At 40.8% G+C, this 22,920-nt stretch overlaps 1 protein-coding gene across 1 annotated transcript in view; it reads left to right on the plus strand.

Annotated features, from left to right (window-relative positions):
- Positions 1–22,920, plus strand: part of PLXND1 (plexin D1) — a 187,940-nt gene that overhangs the window by 69,541 nt on the left and 95,479 nt on the right. The window contains exons 7-11 of the mRNA XM_066612970.1: positions 1,655–1,763; positions 8,391–8,493; positions 17,987–18,091; positions 20,974–21,063; positions 21,678–21,771. Of these exons, the coding sequence (XP_066469067.1) occupies positions 1,655–1,763; positions 8,391–8,493; positions 17,987–18,091; positions 20,974–21,063; positions 21,678–21,771 (501 nt within the window). The remainder of the gene's footprint in view (positions 1–1,654; positions 1,764–8,390; positions 8,494–17,986; positions 18,092–20,973; positions 21,064–21,677; positions 21,772–22,920) is intronic.

Consider the following 22,920-nt stretch of genomic DNA (forward strand, 5'->3'; position numbering starts at 1 on the left):
TTGAAAATGCCATAGGTGTAGCAGAGAGGGATATGTAAACTTGTTCATCAAAGATGTGCAAAGATGAACCAATGACCAGGTGGCTGCCCAAACCAATTCCTGGTCAGTGGAGTTTCCGGAGGGGGGGGCGCAGCACTAAGTTTTGCGGGGTTTCTCAGTGCACTATGTAGGCTGTCCCTCCCCCTTGCCATCAAACCCATTATAGGCGATAAGAGAAAAGTAAAGGAGGCGCCTCCATGTTGCTCTCACTGCCTGGAGTGGCTCTAGTGGCAAGGGGAAGGGCAGCTTAAATGGTGCATTGAGGTGCCCTGCAAAACCTAGCACTGTCCCCCTCTTTGGGAACACCATTGCTCCTAGTAGCAAGCCATTACATTTTTTTTTTTTAAAGCAAAGTCTTATGCTAGTTCAAGCCTATCTTTGTTGTAATTGCAACTTGCTGTTTCCTGGTGAATGTAGTTTAACCCAAGAAGTAGTGAGCTACGATCCTCCTACATATGTTGGAGCATTCACTAGACCAATCAGGAAGGCAGAATGTATGAATTAATGATGACTTCACCTGTCACCACCATGTCACAATGATTCAATGAATTCCATTAGCCTGGTGCAGTGATCAGATCTTAGCAATTGTCTTTTTCCTCTGGCTGGTATTGATTCATGGATTTTGCTACAGTTTCCAGTTTTTCAGGCACATGTCAAGGACTATCAGTTTCTTTTCTTGGCATGGAACCTCTATCTCTATCAGCTGTGTCATTAGCAGAAATTCAGCAGGTGAAGCTTTTCTAGGCATGCAGGAAAACCAATGACAAGAAAAAATTTTATGTGCTGATTATCTGCTTTCTTGCAGCTTTCTGCCACATGTGCATTTTATTGTTCTTGTGCAAGTAGTTGTGCAAGTAGTCAGGCTGTAATTCTAAACACATCTAATGCAGAGCAAGCCCTCCTGAATAAGTGGGAAGTACTTCCAAGTCAATCGGAATAAGATTGTACTGTCAGTCAAAATTTGACCTAAGTTGCAATGGACACTTGCAATGACATGCAACACTGTGCTTAATAGAATGAATGTATTATTTTATGGATAGTTTTCATGAAGTGATGTTTGTACAAATCTAGTTTGTACAATTTTTTTATCCTCTTTGAATACAACATAAGAGCCCTGGCAGAAAAAAAGTTAGCAACTTTGGTTCTGTGAAATTCTCTAAAATTCTCAAATTGCAGGATATTAGGTCTGCTGTTTCATAGGTATTGGTGCAGGAAAAATGCTTCAAAAATTATGGAATGTTATTAAACCAGTGCAGTCTATAAATATCTAAGCCTATCAAAACTGTTTATTTTTCACAGATGTACTAGTATTTTGTATCAAAACTCTATTCATCCACAAAATGTTGTCCATGCTAAAAAATTTGGCTTTCGTTTCTATGTATAGTATTAATTTGTTGTAATATTAATGCTTAGTTTAGAGAATTCTTTTCATTTAAGAAACTTGTAAGCTTTTTGGGGAAGAGGAGAAACTTTGAGGAGCTTTCTCCCCTGGGAAAAGAACTTACAGTTTAATACTTTTTTCCCAAGCATTTGTCTTGTCTTGAAAGCATAAGTAAAGAAAAATATGAAAGCAACTCTCTTGAGATCCAGTATCTTTTGGCTTGCTTTTTTCCAGACCATGTGATTGTTCAAACTGCTGTACGGGTCAATGGCAAAAATATTGTATGGGCCAATTTCACCATCTATGATTGCAAGAGAACTGGAAACATTTACCAAAAGACAGCGTAAGTGATTCCACAGCCTGTAAATTACAGTAGAGAGGAGATGGCAGGTCACTGACAAATAGTAGGTTGCTTGACTATGACTTGCATGAGAATCTAGGGCTGGGAAATCCTCTCCTTTTTTGTTTTATTTTTGGTAGAAGAGCTTCTGTCAATTAGGTAACCCCCCAAAAGTGTACATTTCTCATTCAGGACCATTTATTGTAGGGGGTTAACTAAGCAAGAACCACTTTGTTGTCAACCAGTTATTTTGGGCTCTGGGCAGGATTTGGCAGGGAAGATTGTGGAGCTTGCCAAGATTTTCAGAGGAAGGGTCTTGGAACATTTAAGACCATCTGGACTTTTTGATGGTTTTTGGCATTTTTTCCTCCCAAGTTTCTCTAACATTAATAAACATTAATGATATTTTATCTGAATGCTTTTGAGTTAACTCTCAGAACTCTAATTATCAAGAAACACTCCCTCTTTAAAGAATGATCAATCTAATTAATTCACAGGAGACTATTTCTTATGCTTTAGTAAAATGAACTGAACCTGTATGAGCTCGAACAGATTCAAGGAAACAATTGGGAATCAGCATTAGGCCTGTTTTTTGTCCTATGTGTCATTGTCATTATACTTAGTAGAACTTGTTCCCCACTTGCTTGTATATATGTTCTTATACCAGTCAGCCCTTCAGGACGATGGTGTGGACAGTCACAGCAGAAAAGTCTGAAGTGCAGTGAAATAGTATGAAGTGGAATTCTGCACATGTGTTTTAGAAGCTTCCAGAGCTCTGCTTAGCATTCTGGCCCTATCCTTGAGTGGAGGTAATCCTATGTACACAGTGTGTCTGTAAGGCAGGAAGAGTACCCAATCCTTTCTTTTCAACCACTGCCTCAGCAGCATTGCTAGGAATGCTTTTTCTTTGCGTGTAAAAAAAAAGTCACTCCCTCTGCAGTGATGTCATCTCTACCTGTTACTCTGCCTTCCTCACTGTTACAGGCAGGCAGTAGCTTCTCTGAGGCACTCAACATAGTAAATCCTTTTCAAAGGGCCATCTGGCAGTTTCCATAAAGGGCATGACACCTACTATAAATCTCACTCTGTCTGTTGTTGCCCCCTAAAAAGAAGGTGATTTGGAGTCAGAATCTACAGAAAAACTGTATGGGATCACTGCATCAACATGGTTCACCTTGGTGGCTTAAACTTAATTATCAACACAGGACTCTGCTCTTGAGATAGACCCCATTTATGACCCTACTGCAGAACAGCCTTAATCCCCTATGATAGTGCTTCTCAAATTGTAGGTTGTGGCCCAACGCCAGGTGGTTCAGAAGTTGGGCCTGCCCACCTACCCTTGCCTCAGTTTGCACCAAATGGGTGCAGCTGGAGTGCCCTTGCAGATAGAGACTCACCTCTGGAAACCACTCCCACATTGCGCCAGGCCTGGGATGGCCTCCAGAGGCCTCTGTGAGCCTCTGAATGTCTCTGGAAGTTACTTCTGGGTCACTTCTGGTTTAGCAAACACAACTTCCGGTTGCATTTGGAAGCGTTCCTGAGGCCCGTGTTGGGTTGCAACAGCAGCACCAGACACCAGAAGGATTCTTGGTTGTGGTAACTTTGAGAACTGCTGCCCTATGAGGTTGACTCCAAAAATGCCAACTCTGGGCTCTTCAGCAGGATCAGACATGGTGATAGTCCAAATCATCTTGAAAGGGGAGATTATGAAAACATCTCAGTCATCATCCTCCCTGAGAGCTTATAGACTGATCTTGCCCATTCCAAGATGTGAATATGACCAGTCTTGAAGGCGTAGACCAGTTTTCCACTAGGGTTTTTAGAGCCCAATCCTGAGCTCTTACCACTAGTTCTCCACCTGTGCTGAGTGTCGCAAATGAGCCATAAGGCATGTCTGCAGCCCTCAGTACCGGTCCAGTGCCAGTGCTAGCTCAGGGCTGGCTGGCGCTGGGCTAACGCCGGTGGACCACCATTGCTCTACCGCTCCATGGCCACCCAAACCACCGGGCAGTGGAGGGGTAGGTGGGGGCATGGGGGAAGCAGGGAGGAGGCGTTCTGGGGTGGGGAGAGGGCAGGAAGGAGGCATGCCAGGAGAAGGCAGTGGGGCGGGAAGGAGGCAGGACCGGATGAGTTCTGCTGGCCCAACATGGAGGCTCTTGTTTCTACAGCAGCCCAAGGGTTGTCACAGAATCGAGTAGCCCCATTGTGGGGCTACTTGCCTTACCCAGGAGAAGGAGATGAAAGTCCCTTCCCCCCAAGGAGTCACTAGCACCATGGCAGTGACCAACAGTGCACCAACAGAGCAGCCGTTTTGGCACCATGGCAATCCCAGAGCAACAGGAAGCTCAGGATTGGGCCACCCCTCATTTACTTCGTCTGTGACTTATTGACAACGTAGAAGTCATCTTGGACCAGCCCTGCTTCTTCTGGTGGTGGTGGCAATCCAGCTCTTTGTAGTCAAAAGCCCCATAGGACAACACAGAAGCTAGTATAGGGTGACCTCATGAAGGATCACTCTTTTGTGTCTTGATGGCCTCCTGATGGTTCATCCCCAATTGGAGATGGTTGTCCTCTATTGCTTTGCAGATCTCTGCTTCACTTAAAATAACAGCTCATGTTTGACTTTCCAGTGACTTTGTTATGGAAGCAAAGGTTGAAGGCACTTCTTTGGGGAATACTAATGGTCTTGTTTACCTTGAAGGTAGGATGCTTGCAGCATGTAGACTTGTTTTCTAGTTTGAATTTGCTGACCAGGCAAAGCGTAGCTGGACATGGAACTTTCAAAGGCAAGGTTTCTCCCAAGCCAGCTAGCGAAAGTAGCAGGGAGGGTTGCTCGGTTTGGCCTGTTTTCCTTTTTACCATCTGCCCATGCTAAACAATAAAGCAGAGGTTCCAAAACAGGGGCAAAGAAACCTAGAAAACCTTTGTTGCTGCCCCTTTAAGGGGCGGAGTGACAGTGGCAACGCAGTCACCATGATCACGCCACCGCCAGGGCCAAAACGTTTTTTTTACTTATCTGGGGGTCGCTGTGACTCTCTGGAGCATCTGGGGAGCCTGTGACCCCCTCTGCAGGCCTTCCCACACCTCCAAAATGCAGGAAACAGCGAAAAAGACCACTTTTGGTTTTCATCACTAAACCAGAAGTAGCCTTTTTTGGCTGTTTACTGCAGTTTGGAGGTGCAAGGAGACCTGCAGAGAGGGTCATGGGCTCCCTAGACTCTCCTGAGAGCCATAGCAACCCCAGGTAAGTTTAAAAAAGGACAACCTTGTTGGCCCTGGTAGCAGCACAATTATGGCAATCACAATGCTGCACCCTTCCGCACAAGCACTTATAGCATTCCAAACTCTCTCTCTCTCTCTCTGAGAGTTTGGGAGCTGCTCCAATACAGGATTGGCCTGGGTCATGTTCACCTGGCAGACAACCAGCATCTCGTATGCATGTATATAAATGTGACAGGCAATACCAGATCATCCCCTTTGCAGGTCTGACTTCAAGTGATTGGTTGCTTTCAAATCTAAAAGGTAAATTGGCAGATAGTCCTTGGAGATACTGGCATTGGTCATTCTGCCATCAAGGCACACAGTGGGACAAAGCCCCCCTTCCCCCGAAGGCAGAGGTAGAATGTTTGACAAATGTCTGGAAGCTTTGCACACAACTCCACAACGTGTGTGTGCACAATTGACTGCTCAGAGAACTATAGATAAAGGTAAACAACCCATCCTTTAGTACAGGGTCAGGACCTGTGTCAAGAGTCTGTCAGCATTTCAAGTGTATGAACAGAGCCTGACTACCAACCCAGAAGTAAGACACAGTTGATTTGCCTAGTCTAGCTAGCCATTTTGCTTTGTTTATGGGACTAGGGATGAGCTTGTCCTGTAGGGAGAAGCAGTGGTGTGGGCAAGTAAAGAATGTGGAAAGGGAGTTCTGGAGGTGCAAGGATGGGAAGATACAGGTATATGCTAATTATCCACAGATTTTTTTATTCGAGGTTTTATCTCAGCATGATGAGAAGGGCCCTTTAAATTAAAGGAAAAAAGTTGTTTAGCAATAGCCTCATTAATGCGAGAGAGGGCAGCTGATTGACAATCCATCAATCATTCTCTCTCCAAGGACTTAGAACAGCTTCACTCCAAGGCGAGCGACTCCTCCCTTCCCCCAGAGCACGTGAAAGAAAATCACTTTGCATCCCAGCACTGAACTCTGGGTAAAAGAAAGGGTTGCTGGCTCAGAAGCCTTTCCAAGCTCCTGGAGAGAGACTGATTGATAGACTGTATGCCTAATGTCTCTGTCACAAAGGTCAGCAAGGCTGTTTTTAAATCGCCTAGCAGGAACATTTTTTTTTAAGCAGATTTGCTTTAATGCAATTTTTACCATCTCCGTGAATTCTGGGAACGGAACCCGCATGAATAACGAGACTAAACCTGTATTAGTTTCAAGGCACTGTGAAAGAGAATCGGATTCAGAGTTAATGTGCTAGAAAAACAGATCTGAACAGACAATAATATGAAACCATGGTTTTGTATTAAGAAAATAAGCCTGGGGCTTGGATGGTTCATTTCTTTTCTGTTCTCTTGTATGCAGTTATTAGAAACTTCCTAGCCTGGTATATAACAAACCATAATTTCCAGTTTTGTCCAAACAGGCAAACTATGGTTTGTGCTTTCTGGCAAACCAGGATAAACATCTGACTTGCATTCCTGGTTTTCAGGCAGTCACATACCATAGTTTGGCACAGCAAACAATAGTTTGTAACAAACATGGATCAGAAGTTTAAAATCATTGTACTTGAAGGAAGGATGGAGTGCACAAGCCAAAGCTTGTCAAGGCTTATTCTCATGGTATTGCATCTGAACACACTCCCAGTCTCTTTCCAGGATAACCAACTTGCTTGGATTAGATGTGAACATTAGCATGGTAATGGTGTGCAACACCAGAAGCAGCAGTTTACCAGTTATAAGTCTTTGCTCGATTGGCATAGAGCGTGACACCAGGGGCTGCTTCAGACGGTGGGAGAAGAGGCAAAGAAGGAAGGTCCCTAGCCAGGGAGACAGACCAGGGACAGACTGCACTTGCTCCCAGTGTGGAAGGGATTGTCACTCCCAAATCAGCCTTTTCAGTCACACTAGACGCTGTTCCAGAACTGCCATTCAGAGCGTGATACAGTAGTCTTTCGAGACTGAAGGTTGCCAACTACTAGTGTGCTTTCTGAGAGTGCATGCTGAAGAATTCTTGTGAGTGCAGTAATACCATTTATTTATTTATTTATTGTATTTTTCACATTTTTATACCGCCCTTTCTCCAAGGAGCTCAGGGCGGTGTACACAGCTGCTCCCCTCCTTTTTGTCCTCACAACAAGCTTGTGAGGTAGGTGAGGCTGAGAGAAAGTGACTGGCCCAAGGTCACCCAGGAAGCTTCATGACTAAGAGGGGGGTATTAGTATTCACATATGGTCTTGTTAGCTGTATTTGAGACGCATTGCTTAAAGCCCATGCTGTGATCTCTTTGGAAATGTCATTTTAAACACTCGAGTTTTAAAAGTTTTTTAAAGTTAAGATTTTTCTTTTTCAGATGAAAAATTGCATACAGAAATCTTCAGTTACCCAAGTTAACCTAATAATTTGTCAGCTTTTCTCTTCCTAGAGGGACGTCTAGAAAATAGCGATAGTGATCTCCCTAGAGTGAGGGTACATTGTAGATGTGGATAGATAAGGCATTGGTTCTCCCAGACAAGGAAGGGATTTGAACTGGATAAACTTGGCTACCATCCCTCAATCAGATTGTGTTCAAGTTATGGCTCTAAGGGGTTGAAGCAACATGCACAGAAACCAATCGGATGCATTGTACATACTCTTCAATTGTGTCACTTCCCAAATATTTTCTGAATTGTGCAAGAAAGTGCTGCTTCTGCTCTATAGGACTCTGTATAGATCTGAGAAATGTGGTAATGCATTGTTTGAGCTGTGATGCCTATACCTCAGTTACATTAAGGAAAAACCATATTACAGAAAGCCACTTAAAAGCCAGTGTAGCTAGTTAATGTCATGTAGCATGAGCTATAAAATAAAATGGTAATATCCTACAACCCATGTTGGCAGGTGGTCAGGCAGCAGTGCTGTAATTTTAGAACTATCCTTAAACCATTTCTGCCCAACCCACAGGTGTACACATTTGATCCCTGTTGCGTATGTGCAATGTTGGGCAGAAATGACTTAACATAGCTTTATTAGTCAATAGAATGGGTGGGGGAAAAGAGTGGTAATGTTGGTGTCAAGTCTGCTCAAGGCAAATTTTATCACTGCCTGTTAATGACAGTTACCTTTTTTACCTTGTGAAGGAAGAAATTTCTACAAAAATCATTCATTAAAAAATGGACAACATGAGAAGCGGTTCAAAAATAAGTATGTCACATGAAGCTCTCTGATCTACAGATTAAGTAGAATGGCAGAAGGACAGCCTCTAGGTTTCCCCACCACAAAAGAACTGTTTGAATTTTGAGGAGTCTCAATGGATGAATTTTCCATAAGGCCATAATAGAGTGTGCAGACCTGGATATGTTATTTAGTTCCAGACAGGAGTGAAAGCTATGCTAATGTGAATTCGTTAGTATACATGCCTTTTATGCTTTTCAGGTGTATCAGCTGCCTCTCAGCTAAATGGAAGTGTTACTGGTGCATAAGGAAACATGCCTGTGTCTTCAATGCTTCTGAGTGTGAGGACTCAATACAGATGAATGTAAGGCATATAATATTACTAGCTCTTTTTCAGTTTATTCTTTTTATCTTTTTTTTAAAATTATGTATAGACCAAAAAGTGTTTAACCTCATTTGCAGTGTAATCTTGTACATGTTTATTTAGCAGTAAGTCACATTCTGTTCAATGAGCCTTACTCCCAGGAAATCAATGCATAGGATTGCAGCCTTGGTTTTTCTTTGGAGGAAATAATAGCTGCAAATAGACTTTGGAAATATAATAGAAATGCTCATACGGTATTGAGGAACATGACTGTGAGAAACATGGATGTAGTAGTCAGAGTGAAAGGACTATATCTTTGGACACGTTAGCCCTATTCATATATTATTTCCCCATGTTCACAGAATGCAGGGGAAATAGGAACACACTAGCTAACTATTCTTCCTGGGTTTCTTCTTACTCTGTACTTGACTGCAAGAGCAAGTGCTGAATGTAAACAGCACCTTGAACAATTTATTGAGATACAAGTATACCCAGATATAATTAGATGTATATTTATGTTTTGTGATATATGCACATACACATTTCAAAAACTAACCATTTCTATTTAACAAAAATATTCAGCTTCCCTGGCCTGTTTAGCAAACTTTATCCCTTGGCTCTTTATTACCATTCTGAATTGGAGCAGTGTCTTTATTTCCACAGACTTTGCAATGCCTGAATTTAAGCAATAAAATAAATCTAGTAATACCCTATAACTTTTTAGCTTTTACTAGTCTTTTGTGGGACATTAATAAAATAGCAGCTAACACAATAATAGAAGGGAAATCACTAGTTTCAAACAGGAAATCACTATTATCCAAAAAAGCATCTCAACAGAGAAACTTGGCATAGTGTTGCTTTCTAAATTTATACCGTTGTTAATTTAACTAAATTGGCCTTTTAGCAATCAATTTACCAGGCTTGTATATTTTAAGTAGAATGCTATTTTGCCACAATAGATCTGAACCTTTTTCAGATGTATTCATTGTTTTATATTGAAAGAATTTTGGTCTTTCTAGTTTTGCTTCTCATTTGCACTTCCCCCCTTTTTTAATTCAACCTCATTTATGGAAATATGCAAAATCAGAAAGTTTTTATTAGACGAAGATCTAATAAATTTATTAGACGAAGATCTGATCAGTGTAGAGTAACGTTATTAGATACGTCTTTCGTGTGCTAACTATTATTGTTTTTATTCCATGGTTTCATAAATGTGTTGCTTTTGCTGAGCTTTTGTAAGTTACAGTTCCCTCAATAAATGTTAATTTCATACAGAAACAGAAGGCTTAATTGATGTTTGAAATCTACAGATTTTTAGAATAATTAATCCTATCTGTAAGCCTCATTTGAAACAAAATAAATAGTAAAAGCAGTTCCTAATCACTGCAGATACTCACCTATAAGGCAATCTCACAGATAAGGCAAGGGCAGGTTTTCAGCCAAAAATCATGGAATGTTCCATGACCCTCAGATATGTTGGGGGGGGGGGTAAGAGAAAGGTACTTGTGAGGAAAAGTTGCAGCTTGCTCTGGAGCCTGATTGAAAGGTTAAAAAGAATCTGAACCATGCTATTGTTTTTGAAGATGTTAAGGAGGTGCTTATAATAATAATAAAAACTGGGTATTTATATTCCCCCTTTCTGGTCATCGGATTACTCCTCTGACTTTATTCAAGGCAGTTTACATAGGGAGGCTGTTTCTAAATACCCGAGGGGATTTTTACAGTCACAGAAAGGTTCTGTCTTGCAAGAACCACACAAAATTTCAGATGGATCTTTCTGGTCTGGTCTCAATTCTGGCCTCCAGTTGTCTCCCACGCAGGCTGACAAGCAGCTCCTTGATCTCTCACATGGAGGGCAGCCAAGATGCTTCTTCACTCACACCAAGGAATATTCCAAGCAGGTGGAATAACTCAGCTTGGCTTGTCAGCTGCTTCAAGGTCTTGCCGTTCAGGGAGCTGCCTGTGGCCTTGAACTGGCGACCGTCCAATGTTATCTTTGGGATAACGGAGGCTCTACCCTCTGTGCCATTCCGCCCCTTCTGTGTAATGGAACAACCCAGAGGGAGGGAAGAAGCGAGAGGAATTTTTCCAATCTTACTGTCTGACTTTGTAGCTGGCTGGCTTTAAGACCCAGCAGTGCCTGCCTGTCTTCCTGTTGAGTCACATGCTGGCAAAGCATCTCACTGCAAGAGGGAGCTGTTGGGAGAGGCAGAGCATGGCCAGTGGGAGCTAAGCTTGTGCCTGCCGCTCTTCTGGGCTTCTCCTGGCTGCCGCAACACTTCTGAACTGCCCTGACCTCCTGAGTGACCCACAGATAGGACAAGGAGATGGTCTACGCTGGATTTTTGGGTAAAATTTCTTGCCTTGTAGGCAAGTGTCCACAGCAGTGTTTCTCAAATTGTGGGTCGGGACCCACTAGGTGGGTCGTGAGCCAATTTCAGGTGGGTCCCCATTCATTTCAATATTTTATTTTTAATATATTAGACTTGATGCTACCATGGGATGTGACTGCATTTGGGGAGATCTGTACTTTTAACAGTCTACTATGTATATGTTCTTAACGTGATAGTTAATGGGGCTTACTCCAGGGTAAGTGCACGTAGGAGTGCAGCCTAGGATTGTTAAAAAATTTCCAGCTTGATGTCACTTCCAGTCATGACATCACTTCTGGTGGGTCCTGACAAGATTCTCATTCTAAAAAGTGAGTCTCAGTGCTAAATGTGTGAGAACCACTGATCTACAGTATTTGGTTTAGTGTATTAACATTTTGACCGTAGAAGTTGGACCATATTTACTGCTTTTATGACCAAGTTTGCATATGTGACTTCTTATGAATTTTGATTTTATCCTACTATAATTATTTAGGGTTAGTTTGTGTTGATATGTAAGAGTAAAAGAGAGTCTGATGGTACCTTAGATGCCTTATAGGCAGGACTGATTATTCAAAAAATCTTTAGATCAATTTAGATTTTCTAGAATGGCACCAAACTAACTTTCTTGTTTCTTAAATATCAATTTAATATGTCAATATACAAATTAAAAGTCCAACATGTAACATTTATAGCAAGGTAAATTTTCATAGGCTGCAGCCTGCTACTCTGTGCTTGAAATGCAGTTATTGACTGGCAAACATTTGAAAGCAATTATATTCCTTCCACCCTCTTTTAATTGACCTTTTTATACAGTTATTTATTTTTAAAGGTAAGTTCAGTGCTTTACAGCACATATGCTAATGAATATCCAGGTATATGATTAACCAAATTTTGTCATGAACCAGACATTCTTCTTCTTTAGCGTTTGTTCCGTGTAGTGACAGGGTTAGCCATTTTTGATCGGAGACACCATTTTTCTCTATTGCGGGCTTGGTCCAGGTGCAGGTGGGTGATTGTCATGAACCAGACATTAATGCTCTTTAATGCTGTTTCAATCTTTGTAACAAGAGTAGGACCCATAATATTTGAATTGGGAATAGACTTGCCATTACTGTCAATGCAGTCCTTTGTTGCCAGTGGTTAATGGCAAGTGTATGTTTTTAAAGTGCTGTTAGTTTTTGTACAACTTTGTTGTCCTTCTCAACAGCAGACACAAATTTAAAATTGCATTGAACAGAACAAGCATTAACAAATAAACTGCAGTGAATATTCTAGATCGGCGGTAGAAGTAAGAGATAGTAAAGCTTTGGATAGATGGTATGGTGATATATGTCATTTCGTACTACCTCCTTTAAGAAAAGTATAGCATTTTCAGTGGCCCCTTCACTACAGCTTCACCTTTACAGGCCTGCAGAATCCTTGCACTGTCAGCAAAATGAGCATCCTAAATTGCTGAGGATTAAACTAAGCAGATGAATCCTGGGCATCCAGAAGGGATCATCTCCAGGTGATCTTGGCAAGGCTAATCCAGAAACCCCTGTCCTAACATTTTAATATAAATTTTAAAATCTGTTCCTGGAGTTAGTAAAATTTGTGCTGCAGTGAGGTGGACTTATCAGTGAGGGTAAGAACCCTAACGATTTGCATTAATATGAAATTTACAGGCTTTAGTTAACAGATGTTACTTCCTGAAAAATTTAGAGCAAGATTTCAGATGATGTTTCAAGCGCATGAACTGAATTTTAATGAAGAAATGCATCCGTAGACACTAGAATTGAGAGTGTATTTGAGCATATTTTCCTCAATTTCACAAACATAAAAAAGTCCTGCACGCATATAAATACTGATTTGTATTCACAGACACCAATAAGTCTACCTCCATGTTATGTTTTGTGCCAGTGTTATTAAATCATGAGTCCCAGTTGATATAAGAACATGTAACTTGAGAATGGTTAGGTAGCATGTCTGTTTCCCTCCCTGCTGAACCCAGCCCCTACCCAGACTCAATCCGCCCTTCTCCCTGTCACTGCCTCATTGCTACTCAGCCACATTCTGCTTCCCCTGCCGGCTTAGCTGGGTCAGCAGGCCTTTTGTGACCTTTTGCTGCACATGGGACAACTCCGGCCTTCCTGCCAATGCTTCAACAATGCACAGCTTTGCACACTGCTGGAGATGTTTTTGTGACTGCCATAAGGCAGTCTCTGCTGGCGGAATACTTGTTCCACCAGAGGATCAGCACTGTATGTTATTTTTCTGGTGCGCAGTGCCAATAAGTTAGGGTGAAAATAGGGTACTTATGCTTGGGGACTAAAATTCTCATCCTTTCTGTGACACTAGTTTGTTTGTGACTCTTATTATATCTTCCCTTCTGTTTCAGTGTCCTCACTTGCAAAATGAAAAGGTTGGTGTGTTTTTTCTAAACTATCCGGCCTGCAAGAATTAATGCCTCTTTAGACAGCTGCTTCATAGTCTAAGATTAAAGTTACTGCCTAAAAGCATAATAATAAGATGTTTCTAAAGGATTAAACACTGAACGTCAAAAGGCCTCATCTGAATTAGGTGTTGAATTTTTCAGGTACATTCAGGCAACTATACCTTCTGCGTGACTGAATGTACCATGATTGACCATCTAGAATGTGTTTGCTGGAGTGGTTAAACAACAAGATGTGTGGGCTGCAGTAAGGTGGTTTATTTGGATCGGAAACAAGACTAAAACACTGAAAAAGAAATAGTTAAGAATCAGGATTTAGTAACTCAACCCTTAATACATGTTATGGTTATCACTGTGTGCTTATTACAGGTAAACTCAAGCAGGCCTCCCTGTTCCATGAAATTGCTCACCATTAAGAGGGGTCCAGTTTAGACAAACTTTTGGGTGTACCAAGGTGTACCAAAGCATTCACCTTTAATGTGGCATCTGCCACTTAAAAGAAGGTGATTCTCTGTTATTCTTCCTGTTCTTTTGACAAGTATTTTGATGATAGAGATGGCAGCTGCCACATTTAAGGAGGTGACCTACAGTACAATGAATACACAATGACCTGCAGCTCTTTTCCTGCTTTCTTGAAAAGAGCACTTTGTCAAGAGGGAAGGAAGGGTTGAGCATTATTCCATGATAAGTGATTTGTCACTTCCAGCAAGAGCAGTGCCTCCCCCCAACATCATATTTTCATGCTAAAAATCAAATGTAAATTCAGCACAGCACTAGTTACTTAGCACTCTGCTATTTAATATATTGCCCCAGTCTTGCAGTTCTGTTGTGCATGTATTGTAAAGTATCCACTGTTCAACGTGTAGTAGTTCCCCAAGTCCCTTTTAAGAACAGCAGCCCCATGGGTCCAGTGAAGATGTTTTCATAGTGAAGAGAATGGGACAGCTCCTGCTCACATACAGCACCATTTGTGGTTCACGCCCCTAAAGAACTTCAGATTATAGCAAAGGTTTTGTATAAATTAAGTGAAAAACCTGAGATACTGGAACAATGAGAACAATCAGTTCATTTTTGTTTGTTAAGCAATCTCTGCATAGTACTTTATGCTCTGCTGACAACTGTAGAATCCTAAACCCTACTGTGATAATAGAATTTTCTGCTTCTACATACTAAAATAGCCATTAGTTTGCAGGAGAAGGTCAATGCCATTTTCTGTGCGGATTTGGGGAGTTGGAAACTGCACAACACAGGTAGTTCTGAGGGTGGGAGGAAGTATGTTAAGTCCTCCCTTTCATCTTTCCTTTTTGAGTGGTACGTGTGGAAGTGGTTTTCCCTGTCATCTGAGTCTGTTCACCTGCCAACAACCAAGCAATTTCTTTTTTGTGTAAAGGTGTGATGGCAAGGAATAGGGGAGCAGGAAATATGGAAATTATAATTGGGAAAGTGGACAGATACAAGAGAGGATACAGTAGCATTATGAACATTCAGGCTCTTCTCTCTGAGGCTGTCATATATGAAAGAAACAACTGAAAGGTTCTGTTGCACAGGGCAGGAGAAGGAACTATGAGTCAGCAAGTTAGTCTATACAGTACTCCCTTATTTATTTTTCCAGCCATCTGACCTGTCTTCCTTGACGTGCAAGGACACACAATGCTTGGTTCAATTCCCTGCTGACATTGCTTTCACTCTGTTCATATTAATGGGAGGGGCTGTTATGGACCAGAATCCCCCAACTTTGTTGAATTACTTTTCTACTTGCATATCAGTTGTTTAATCTCCACATTGAGGCTGCCTTGGAAGATACATGGTTAAGATCAGTGTTATGATAAACACTGAAACTTGTTTTCCCCCATTCTACAAGCATGTCAAGGTAATTGAGAAGGCTTGTAGCCTGCTCAGGAAGAGTCTGGGAAGAGACACCCTAAGTGTAAAGTGCTCTCAGAATTTCACAAGGGAATGTTGAACTGTTTATCTATGTTGTCTCACTCACTAAATTGGGAGTCAGTCAATGACAGAGACACAAGAATCAAAACTTGGCCATGCCAAGACACATTAAGTTTTCTAGGTTAATTGACACAATCTATTTGTACGTATTCTGTGGATTTTTTATAGTCCGGCATCAGATATTTGTGACCTGTTTTTGGAAGTGTTTTAAATGAACTGTTTTTAAAAGAATGGACTTATTACGTCACAAAGTTGGGCACATTTAAACAGATCCTATGTCCATCCCAGCAATTTTAAGCACTAACATTTTGGGAAGATGGAGGAAAGATTTTTTTTCTTCACCATTGTAGGTATGGTTTCACCTTCTGTACAGACATTTAAGCCCTTGTTTGTACAGCTCTAAAAATAGAATCAGTTATGTCCATCACTACACCAGAAGGACTGTGTGCACTAACCAGTATGTAAATGTCTACTTGCTCTCTTGTGGCCTTATGTTCCACGGCCTCCTTTCCCTGAAACACCCCACACAGCCAACCATCAATGTATGTACTACCTGAGGTCCAGTGGGAACCAGTTTCCTCATGTTGCTTCCATGGTTTTCAGATAACTATATATCTGTGGAAGAAGTAGGTGTTTGCTCAGTTTTCTAAATGATAGCAACTAATCATAGTCAGGAAAAGTTACTTTCTTCATCTTAAAGGGCTACATGACTGGATGTGCAGCTGTGTTTTCACATACTAAAAATATTATTTTAACATTTTAAAAACATTTCCAGTATCTTCTGGGCATGGGAAATGTGTTATGTGCATCACAATTACTATTGCACAGGTACTTCACACTGTAGCTACATCTACTACAACAGTGCTGGTTGTACTTTTCCAGGCTTGTTTCAGCTTTTTCCAAGGCAGATATTGGTACAGTGTACTTTGAATTTTTATTTTTTTTGAGTGATGGTTTCTGTTGTTATGTTGAGATCATGATGGTCTATTGTGAATTGCTTTGAGTATATAATCATTAGTATACAGAGGTGGGAAAAAATTCTTTAAAAACAATATATGGAAGTGCTATGAAAACCTGCCAAATCAGTTTGACCAAAGATCGGTGTGACAAAAAAAATTAGTGTGTCTGCCATTGACAATGTCAGCTCTGCACTGTCACCTCCAACTCTCTAAAATTCTGTTGATTGTGTATAGATATGCTTGTCTAGCGCTGGAAATTCAGCACACCCACTTAGGAGTAAGCTACATGTTAATCCGACCTTTGTGTTTCTTTTTTATGGTTGCTGTCACAATCATGAACCAACACCATTACCCTATACGCTGTTTATAATTTCAAAAAAGCTTCCATTGAAAGTCCTTGGAAACTTCCTTTAACTGCAGATAGTACCCTGGGAAGTACATGAACGTGACAGTAGCCATAACAGGGGCTAAGAGCTAAAGTCCCTCTGTACCTAACATGGTCTTGCTACATTTTGTGGAGGCTCCACTTGTACTGATTAAAAAGAGAAAATACAAACTCACATGCTTCTTATAACATATAGTTTGATCCTGAACTGGAAGGATCCTTTATTTTATGTTAAAAGGATTGCTGTAGGAATTTTTGTTTCTGTATAATACACATGGTAACTTGTTCGTGTCATTTCCTTCCATTCTTGTAGGGAAATATTGGGTATAGTATACGTCAGAGTGGCAGCTGATGAGAGCATATGGTTTTCCTTTTAATTTGTGAGCAAATTAATTTCACTGTGAAAAATCTCAGACTGGTATCACAGTTGGTTGAAGTCTAAAAGCTTAGTGTTTATCCATACAACAGATATTGACTAGGAAGGAACAGTGCAAGCCTGGCAGGCACTCTCCCCAGGAAGGGGAGAAACCTTTCTTTGGTTTTGTTTTAACACTTATATGTCCTGTCTATGGAAACAAGGTTCCAGTTCATATGGATTCTGCTGTTGGAATCTGCCTACTTAGTTCAAGATTGACAGATATTTTCTATATAACACTGGCTAAAATGTAGTCACTGGATCTTAACTCAGCAGTTTTTAAACTGCGGCCCACTCTGCTACAAAAAAGCTGCCCGGGCAAGGTGCATTCTTTGCCATGGCTACTTTTCTTTGTGTCAGTTGTCCCATGGCCTCATAGCAGGCAGCTACTGCCCCTAGAAAATCTGACCATAGAGGCATCTGGGGCAACAGGCATTATAATTGGCTTCCCAGTGCAAAGCTGTGGGACGATCAGCTTCAAAGAAAGTTGTCTGCGGCATGAAACAGAAAGTGCCACACCAAGACATCTTTTTCATAAGCTGGATCCAACCTGTGGGCCATGGTTTGGAGGTCCCAGCCTTAACTGATGGTAATTCATACAATGATTTATATGAAGGCTGCAGTCCTAAGTATGATTATTAGATAGTATGTCCCACTGGCCACAGTGGGACCTGTTTTTGAGAAAACATATATAAGATTCAGCTACATTTGTGAGCTATAGAATTGGCTGCAAGGTGACCCAATTTATTTGGTGGGCCACTGTGAGATACAGGAAGCTGGACTAGATGGGCCTATGACCTGATCCAGCGGGGCTGTTCTTATGTTCTTATGTTGTAAATTGGGACTAACAGTTAGTAAATGTTAAAGCTTTAAAGGCTTACTGGCAGTGCCATTTTTATGATTCTTCTGTGTTCTTTCAATGGTAAGAATGTTCTGGAATTTACATATTAACGTCTTAATGTCTTTTGCATGTTTCCTGAAATACAGAACAGTACTGACTGTCCACAGATTGTGCCTGCCTCTGTAGCACCAGTGTCAACAGGAGTGTCCCAGGACATTGCCTTTTCTGTGAAGAATGCTGCTTTTGTAAAGGTAATTGTTGATAGGCATTGCAGAAATGTACAAGTTAGCTAAGAAGGCAGAGTCTGTATTTGCACCAAGGCAGAATATGAGGCTGCTAATGGAGTACCTAGCTCTGATTGCAAAAGAATGAAGTTCAGTACATGACTTACTTTTTCCCTCTGCCATAATTGAAGAAATAGCCATCATGACAGAGGATCTTAACAGAAAGTAGTCACTTCAGCAAGCAACTGTTCTGTGCGGGATTAAATAGAAAAAACTGTGCCTAGTAAGCAGACCTTCTCTAGAGATCTGTTACTTGTAATGTAAGAGCTTTGATGGATTTATAATATTGTAAAACTTCCACTAGAGCAGAATGGGTAGGGAAAAATCAATTTCATACACACTACTTGCAGATTTTTTTTTTCCATATTACAGTCAGTGAACTTTGCATGTGTGCAGGTCTCACAGGGAATAAGCACCAGGCCATTTTTTCTGCAATGCCAAGAGCCTTTTGCCTGAAGAAGAAAGAAAAAACAGCTTGTTAAAGGAAAGGGTCAAAATCTATGAGGGACTGAATCAAGATCAGAAGTATGGGCATAATCCTCTCTTCTCTTCAAATAATACTCTGGCTGGCATTTTTATTTATAAGAAGATCTGTATTATGTTCATTTTTCTGCAGTATCAGTTGGATCAGGCAGTTTTAGAAAAATGGCTCCTGGAATGTGTGTGAGATGTATTCATGGATCATTCTTCCATAGACAGAGGAGGAATGAAAGACATAGAGTACTTCATCCATATTGTGTGCTGTTGTGCTTTTCCTCTGTAATGCCTATATGCAGGCACTATAGTAGCACTTAAAAAGAACATCCAAACACATCTTCTGGAATAGACCTGTAATCCATCCTATTCAGTATCTTTTCTCCTCAATTAACCCAGTTCAGGAACTCCAGGGTAGGGTACTTGAGAATATTATTCATGGACTGCATTTTGCAGTTGCTCAGTTCCATCCTCCAGCAATTTTAAGGTATTAGGAACTTAAGCAGTAGAGTGGCTAAACTCTATCATCCTACCTTAAGCTTTTTCTCTTCTTGGTGAATTCCTGGACTAAATAGACCACTATAGTTTATATGTTTAATCAGTAAATGTCAGATGAATTAACAAAGAGAAGGAAATATTTTCATAAAAACTACCATTTAGAGAGAGCTTCCTTCCATGACTCACAGTGATTCATGTCCTTAAACAATCATGTAATCGCTGGCCTAATTTGCACATGGGCTTGCCTGAAAAGCACTTCCCTAATTTATAACTGTGCATACATACAGACTGTCATTTTTTTTTGTTCAGTGCAAAGCATTCTTTAAAAAGCTTTTTGAAGAGTCTTTATTGACAGTTTTAAAAGTTGTTGCAGAACCCAGCAGCAGAACTTAGCAAGCTTTAGACAAAGACTCAGTTTGCTTGTAACACTGGCAAAGAAAATCCTTTGCGCTCTGCCTTTATTACAGTTGCCTCCCTGAGGTCTCGTACTGGTAAATAAGGATGTACCCTTACATTGTCAGCAGAAAAGAAGAATTTGAAAAAGCTAGCTTCCTCTGGGGTGCTACAAGGTGACTACAGAGGAAGAAATATTGCATGTAACTTGATAAGAGTTGGAATAAACAGGAAAGCTACTGAAAAATCTTAGTTCCCAAATGGCAACTTCAGCTGTGTTAGTCTGGCTTCCTTTCTTAACCTGTATGTGAGAATTTGTGAAAATTAGTAATACTGTATTTCTTTGGGAAAAGTATAATTCAAAATTGCTTTGTGTATGAATGCACACATTCAAAAGAGAAGTAATTGGCTGAAATTACACATACATTTTCAAGTACTTAATGATCGCTTAGGAGTCTTTACCCACTTAAGTTAATGTGTGTTGCCCCCATTCACACATTATTCAGTTCCCACTTTAAAGGTCACTGCAGTCTTCCAGTTAACACAGAAGACACCCATTTATCTACCTTAAATGCTGGCCCTATGACTAGACAAGATGTCGTTGCTGACAGTCTGATTTTGTGCAACCCTCTTGCATTACCTGCTCACCTGCCCCACAATTTCTTTAACCACACTCTCTCTGTTCTATGCTAAAACTAAATAAAGAAACTGAATAAGCTTAATGAGGCTGCAATCCTATCCACACTTTCCTGAGAGTAAGCCCCATTGAACAAAATAGGACTTACTTCTGAGTAGACCTGATTAGGATTGAGCCCTGAGTCAGACATTTGCTCTCCCTTACCTGCTATTGCCTAGTTTATTATTATTATTATTATTATTATTATTATTATTATACCGCTTTTCAGTAGAAAGTTCACAAAGCGGTTTACAGAGAAAAATCAAATATCTAATGGCTCCCTGTCCCAAGAGGGCTCACAATCTAAAAATCTATTTTACTGGAAGTCGTTCTTCAGTACTGCAGCTAGAGCTATTTTGTAGACTACCACCTGAGATCCTTAAGTGGAATGCCACCTTATGCATATCTCTACTAATGAGTTATGGTTCTGCCTTAGGATACAGAGTAGCTGTATCGCCTTTGAATGTATTACAGTCTTATTCAAATTAGGAGTTATTCCCACTAAGAAGGAAACTTTCACTGTCCATATGTTTCCTAATCTGAGAGAGAGAGAGAGAGAGAGAGCGAGAGAGAGCGAGCATGTGTTAAAATAACAGCGGATCAGTCTCTAACTTAGATGTGTTCAGAATCTGTAACATCTCACGCAAACTTTCTTAAACTTCTTTCATTGAGTTTATAAGGATTATCAAACAATGTTGGTCAGAGTTATTGTATAGACTGCAATAAGTAAGATATTTAATTCAATTAACTGAATAAAATATAAAGAGATGTTGTGATGGAAATTCTTCCCTATCTTCTCATTGTCTAGGCTATGCCTTTGGACTGCCATTTTGGAACTGACAAAATATTTGAGGCTCAATGGGTGAATGCATCTGCTGTTCTGTGTAGCAATGTGCTGGTGAGTACATGACTAGTAGGTATTCCTCACCTGTCCTAAAGTCTCCTTTGCATGTATTAATGACAAAGTTACAGGCCATGTGCATCTCATCAGAACACCCATCTCAAACTATGTTAGGATCTAGCTCCTTGAATATTATCTCGCTCAGTTGAATTCCAGGGTTTCTTTTCATGTTCTTTCTGACATGAACACAGAACAGTGATGGGTAATTTGTTCAAATAGCTAAAGTCCTGCTGGGAGATTGCCATAAGAGTCAAGCTGCTGTCACACCTTTAAACCTGTCTTGCCAACTGTTAAGGCGAGAAACAGTTAAAATATTAAAGCTGACCTTGCTTCCCTTATTTCCACACACAGACTGGAAAACACAGGCCCATTGTGAATTTTATTTTCATAATGATTGGTTCTGTGTTGCTGAGGTTTAATTAACAAAGACAAAACAGTACCTTTGTTTTCCCCATAATCAAGATCTCTTCTGCTGCAAATCTGAATCTCATGTTCCAAGAAACATCTTGTTGCAATATAGAAATGCTTTTGTGATTACAGCTATAATGTTAGTAAGTATTCTACCACTATGGTCTGGTGACTGAGTAAATTTCTCTACTTTCTTCATACAGCTTCATACTTCAGAGAAAAGGCATCTCTTTCCTGTAAACCTTCAACTGAAAGAAAAGCCCAATAGATTTATTGACAGTCCACAGACGATGACAGGTTTGCTCTAAAATATTTTCCACCTTTTTCTAGAGAGGGTAAAATATCCTAAAAAGAGCTTAGTTCTGGCTTGCTAATGTCTAGTGATTGACTTTAACCACTTTTAAAGTCTCCTTTGCATACATTAGTGAGATATAAAATCTGAGAAATGTTCCTAATTTCAGATCATACAAATATTCTTCTCAATGGTCTCTGTGTTGTGACACACAGTGGGGTTCTGAGCATGCACATACAGACCTCAGAAGTGTCCAGAGCTGCTTTTTTGAGTGTTTTGCCCTTGTGCTTCTGTGGGAAGGTACTGTGTACAGGAACATTTCCTCTTTAAGGTCCTTAATAAAGCTTTACACGCACGCACGCACGCACGCACGCACGCAAACACTCACTCACTCACTCACTCACTCACTCACTCACTCACTCACTCACTCACTCACTCACTCACTCACTCCTTATTAGACTAGTCTCCTTCTCAGGTGCCACTTCACCCTTCTTTGTTCCTCACATGGGCTCTCTAGAAATGGAGATTTTCTATTTCTAAGCAGGTCAATTGTGGGGAAGGAAATAGAAAATCTCCATTCAAATGGAGGTCTCTTTAAGAGGGCCTTTGCTGAGGAAGGCCTCTCTTGTAAGTGCGGGAGGGGTGGCAGGAGGGCAGGCAGCTTAATCAACACTTGGTTAAGCAGCAAACTAGGTTTACTGTCATTTCTGCCCAACCTGCTGGCTAACCAAATGCGCTGGTTAACAAACTGCCAGTTAAGCAAGCTGTTACTATACTTCAGTGCTTGTCAAAGTGTGGTCTGTGGACTGGTTGCCAGTCTGTGAGCCATCAGCTGCTGGTGTCTGGCATGTCTCCTGGCACTTCCTTTTTCTGGCTTCTTGGAGTCTCCTGAGGCTTGCTGCACAAATTGGACATATGCCAAGCCTCATGAGAGGCTCTGAGAAGCTGTAAGAAGAAAGCAGGAAAGACCAAGTAAGTCTATGTGTCACAAACCTACACTATATATAGTGGCACATTGGGGGGAAAATTGCCAGTCTGCAAGAGCAGACCCTTTGAGTAGTACTTCTATAGTTAATAGTTGGCAGTTGTTTGTTTTTAAAGTATAGTTAATTGCTTAGTAGCCCTATCTCATCATATGGTGAGCAGGATCACAT

The sequence above is a fragment of the Tiliqua scincoides genome, chromosome 2 (genome assembly GCF_035046505.1).
Source record: "Tiliqua scincoides isolate rTilSci1 chromosome 2, rTilSci1.hap2, whole genome shotgun sequence".
NCBI classification, from domain to species: domain Eukaryota; kingdom Metazoa; phylum Chordata; class Lepidosauria; order Squamata; family Scincidae; genus Tiliqua; species Tiliqua scincoides.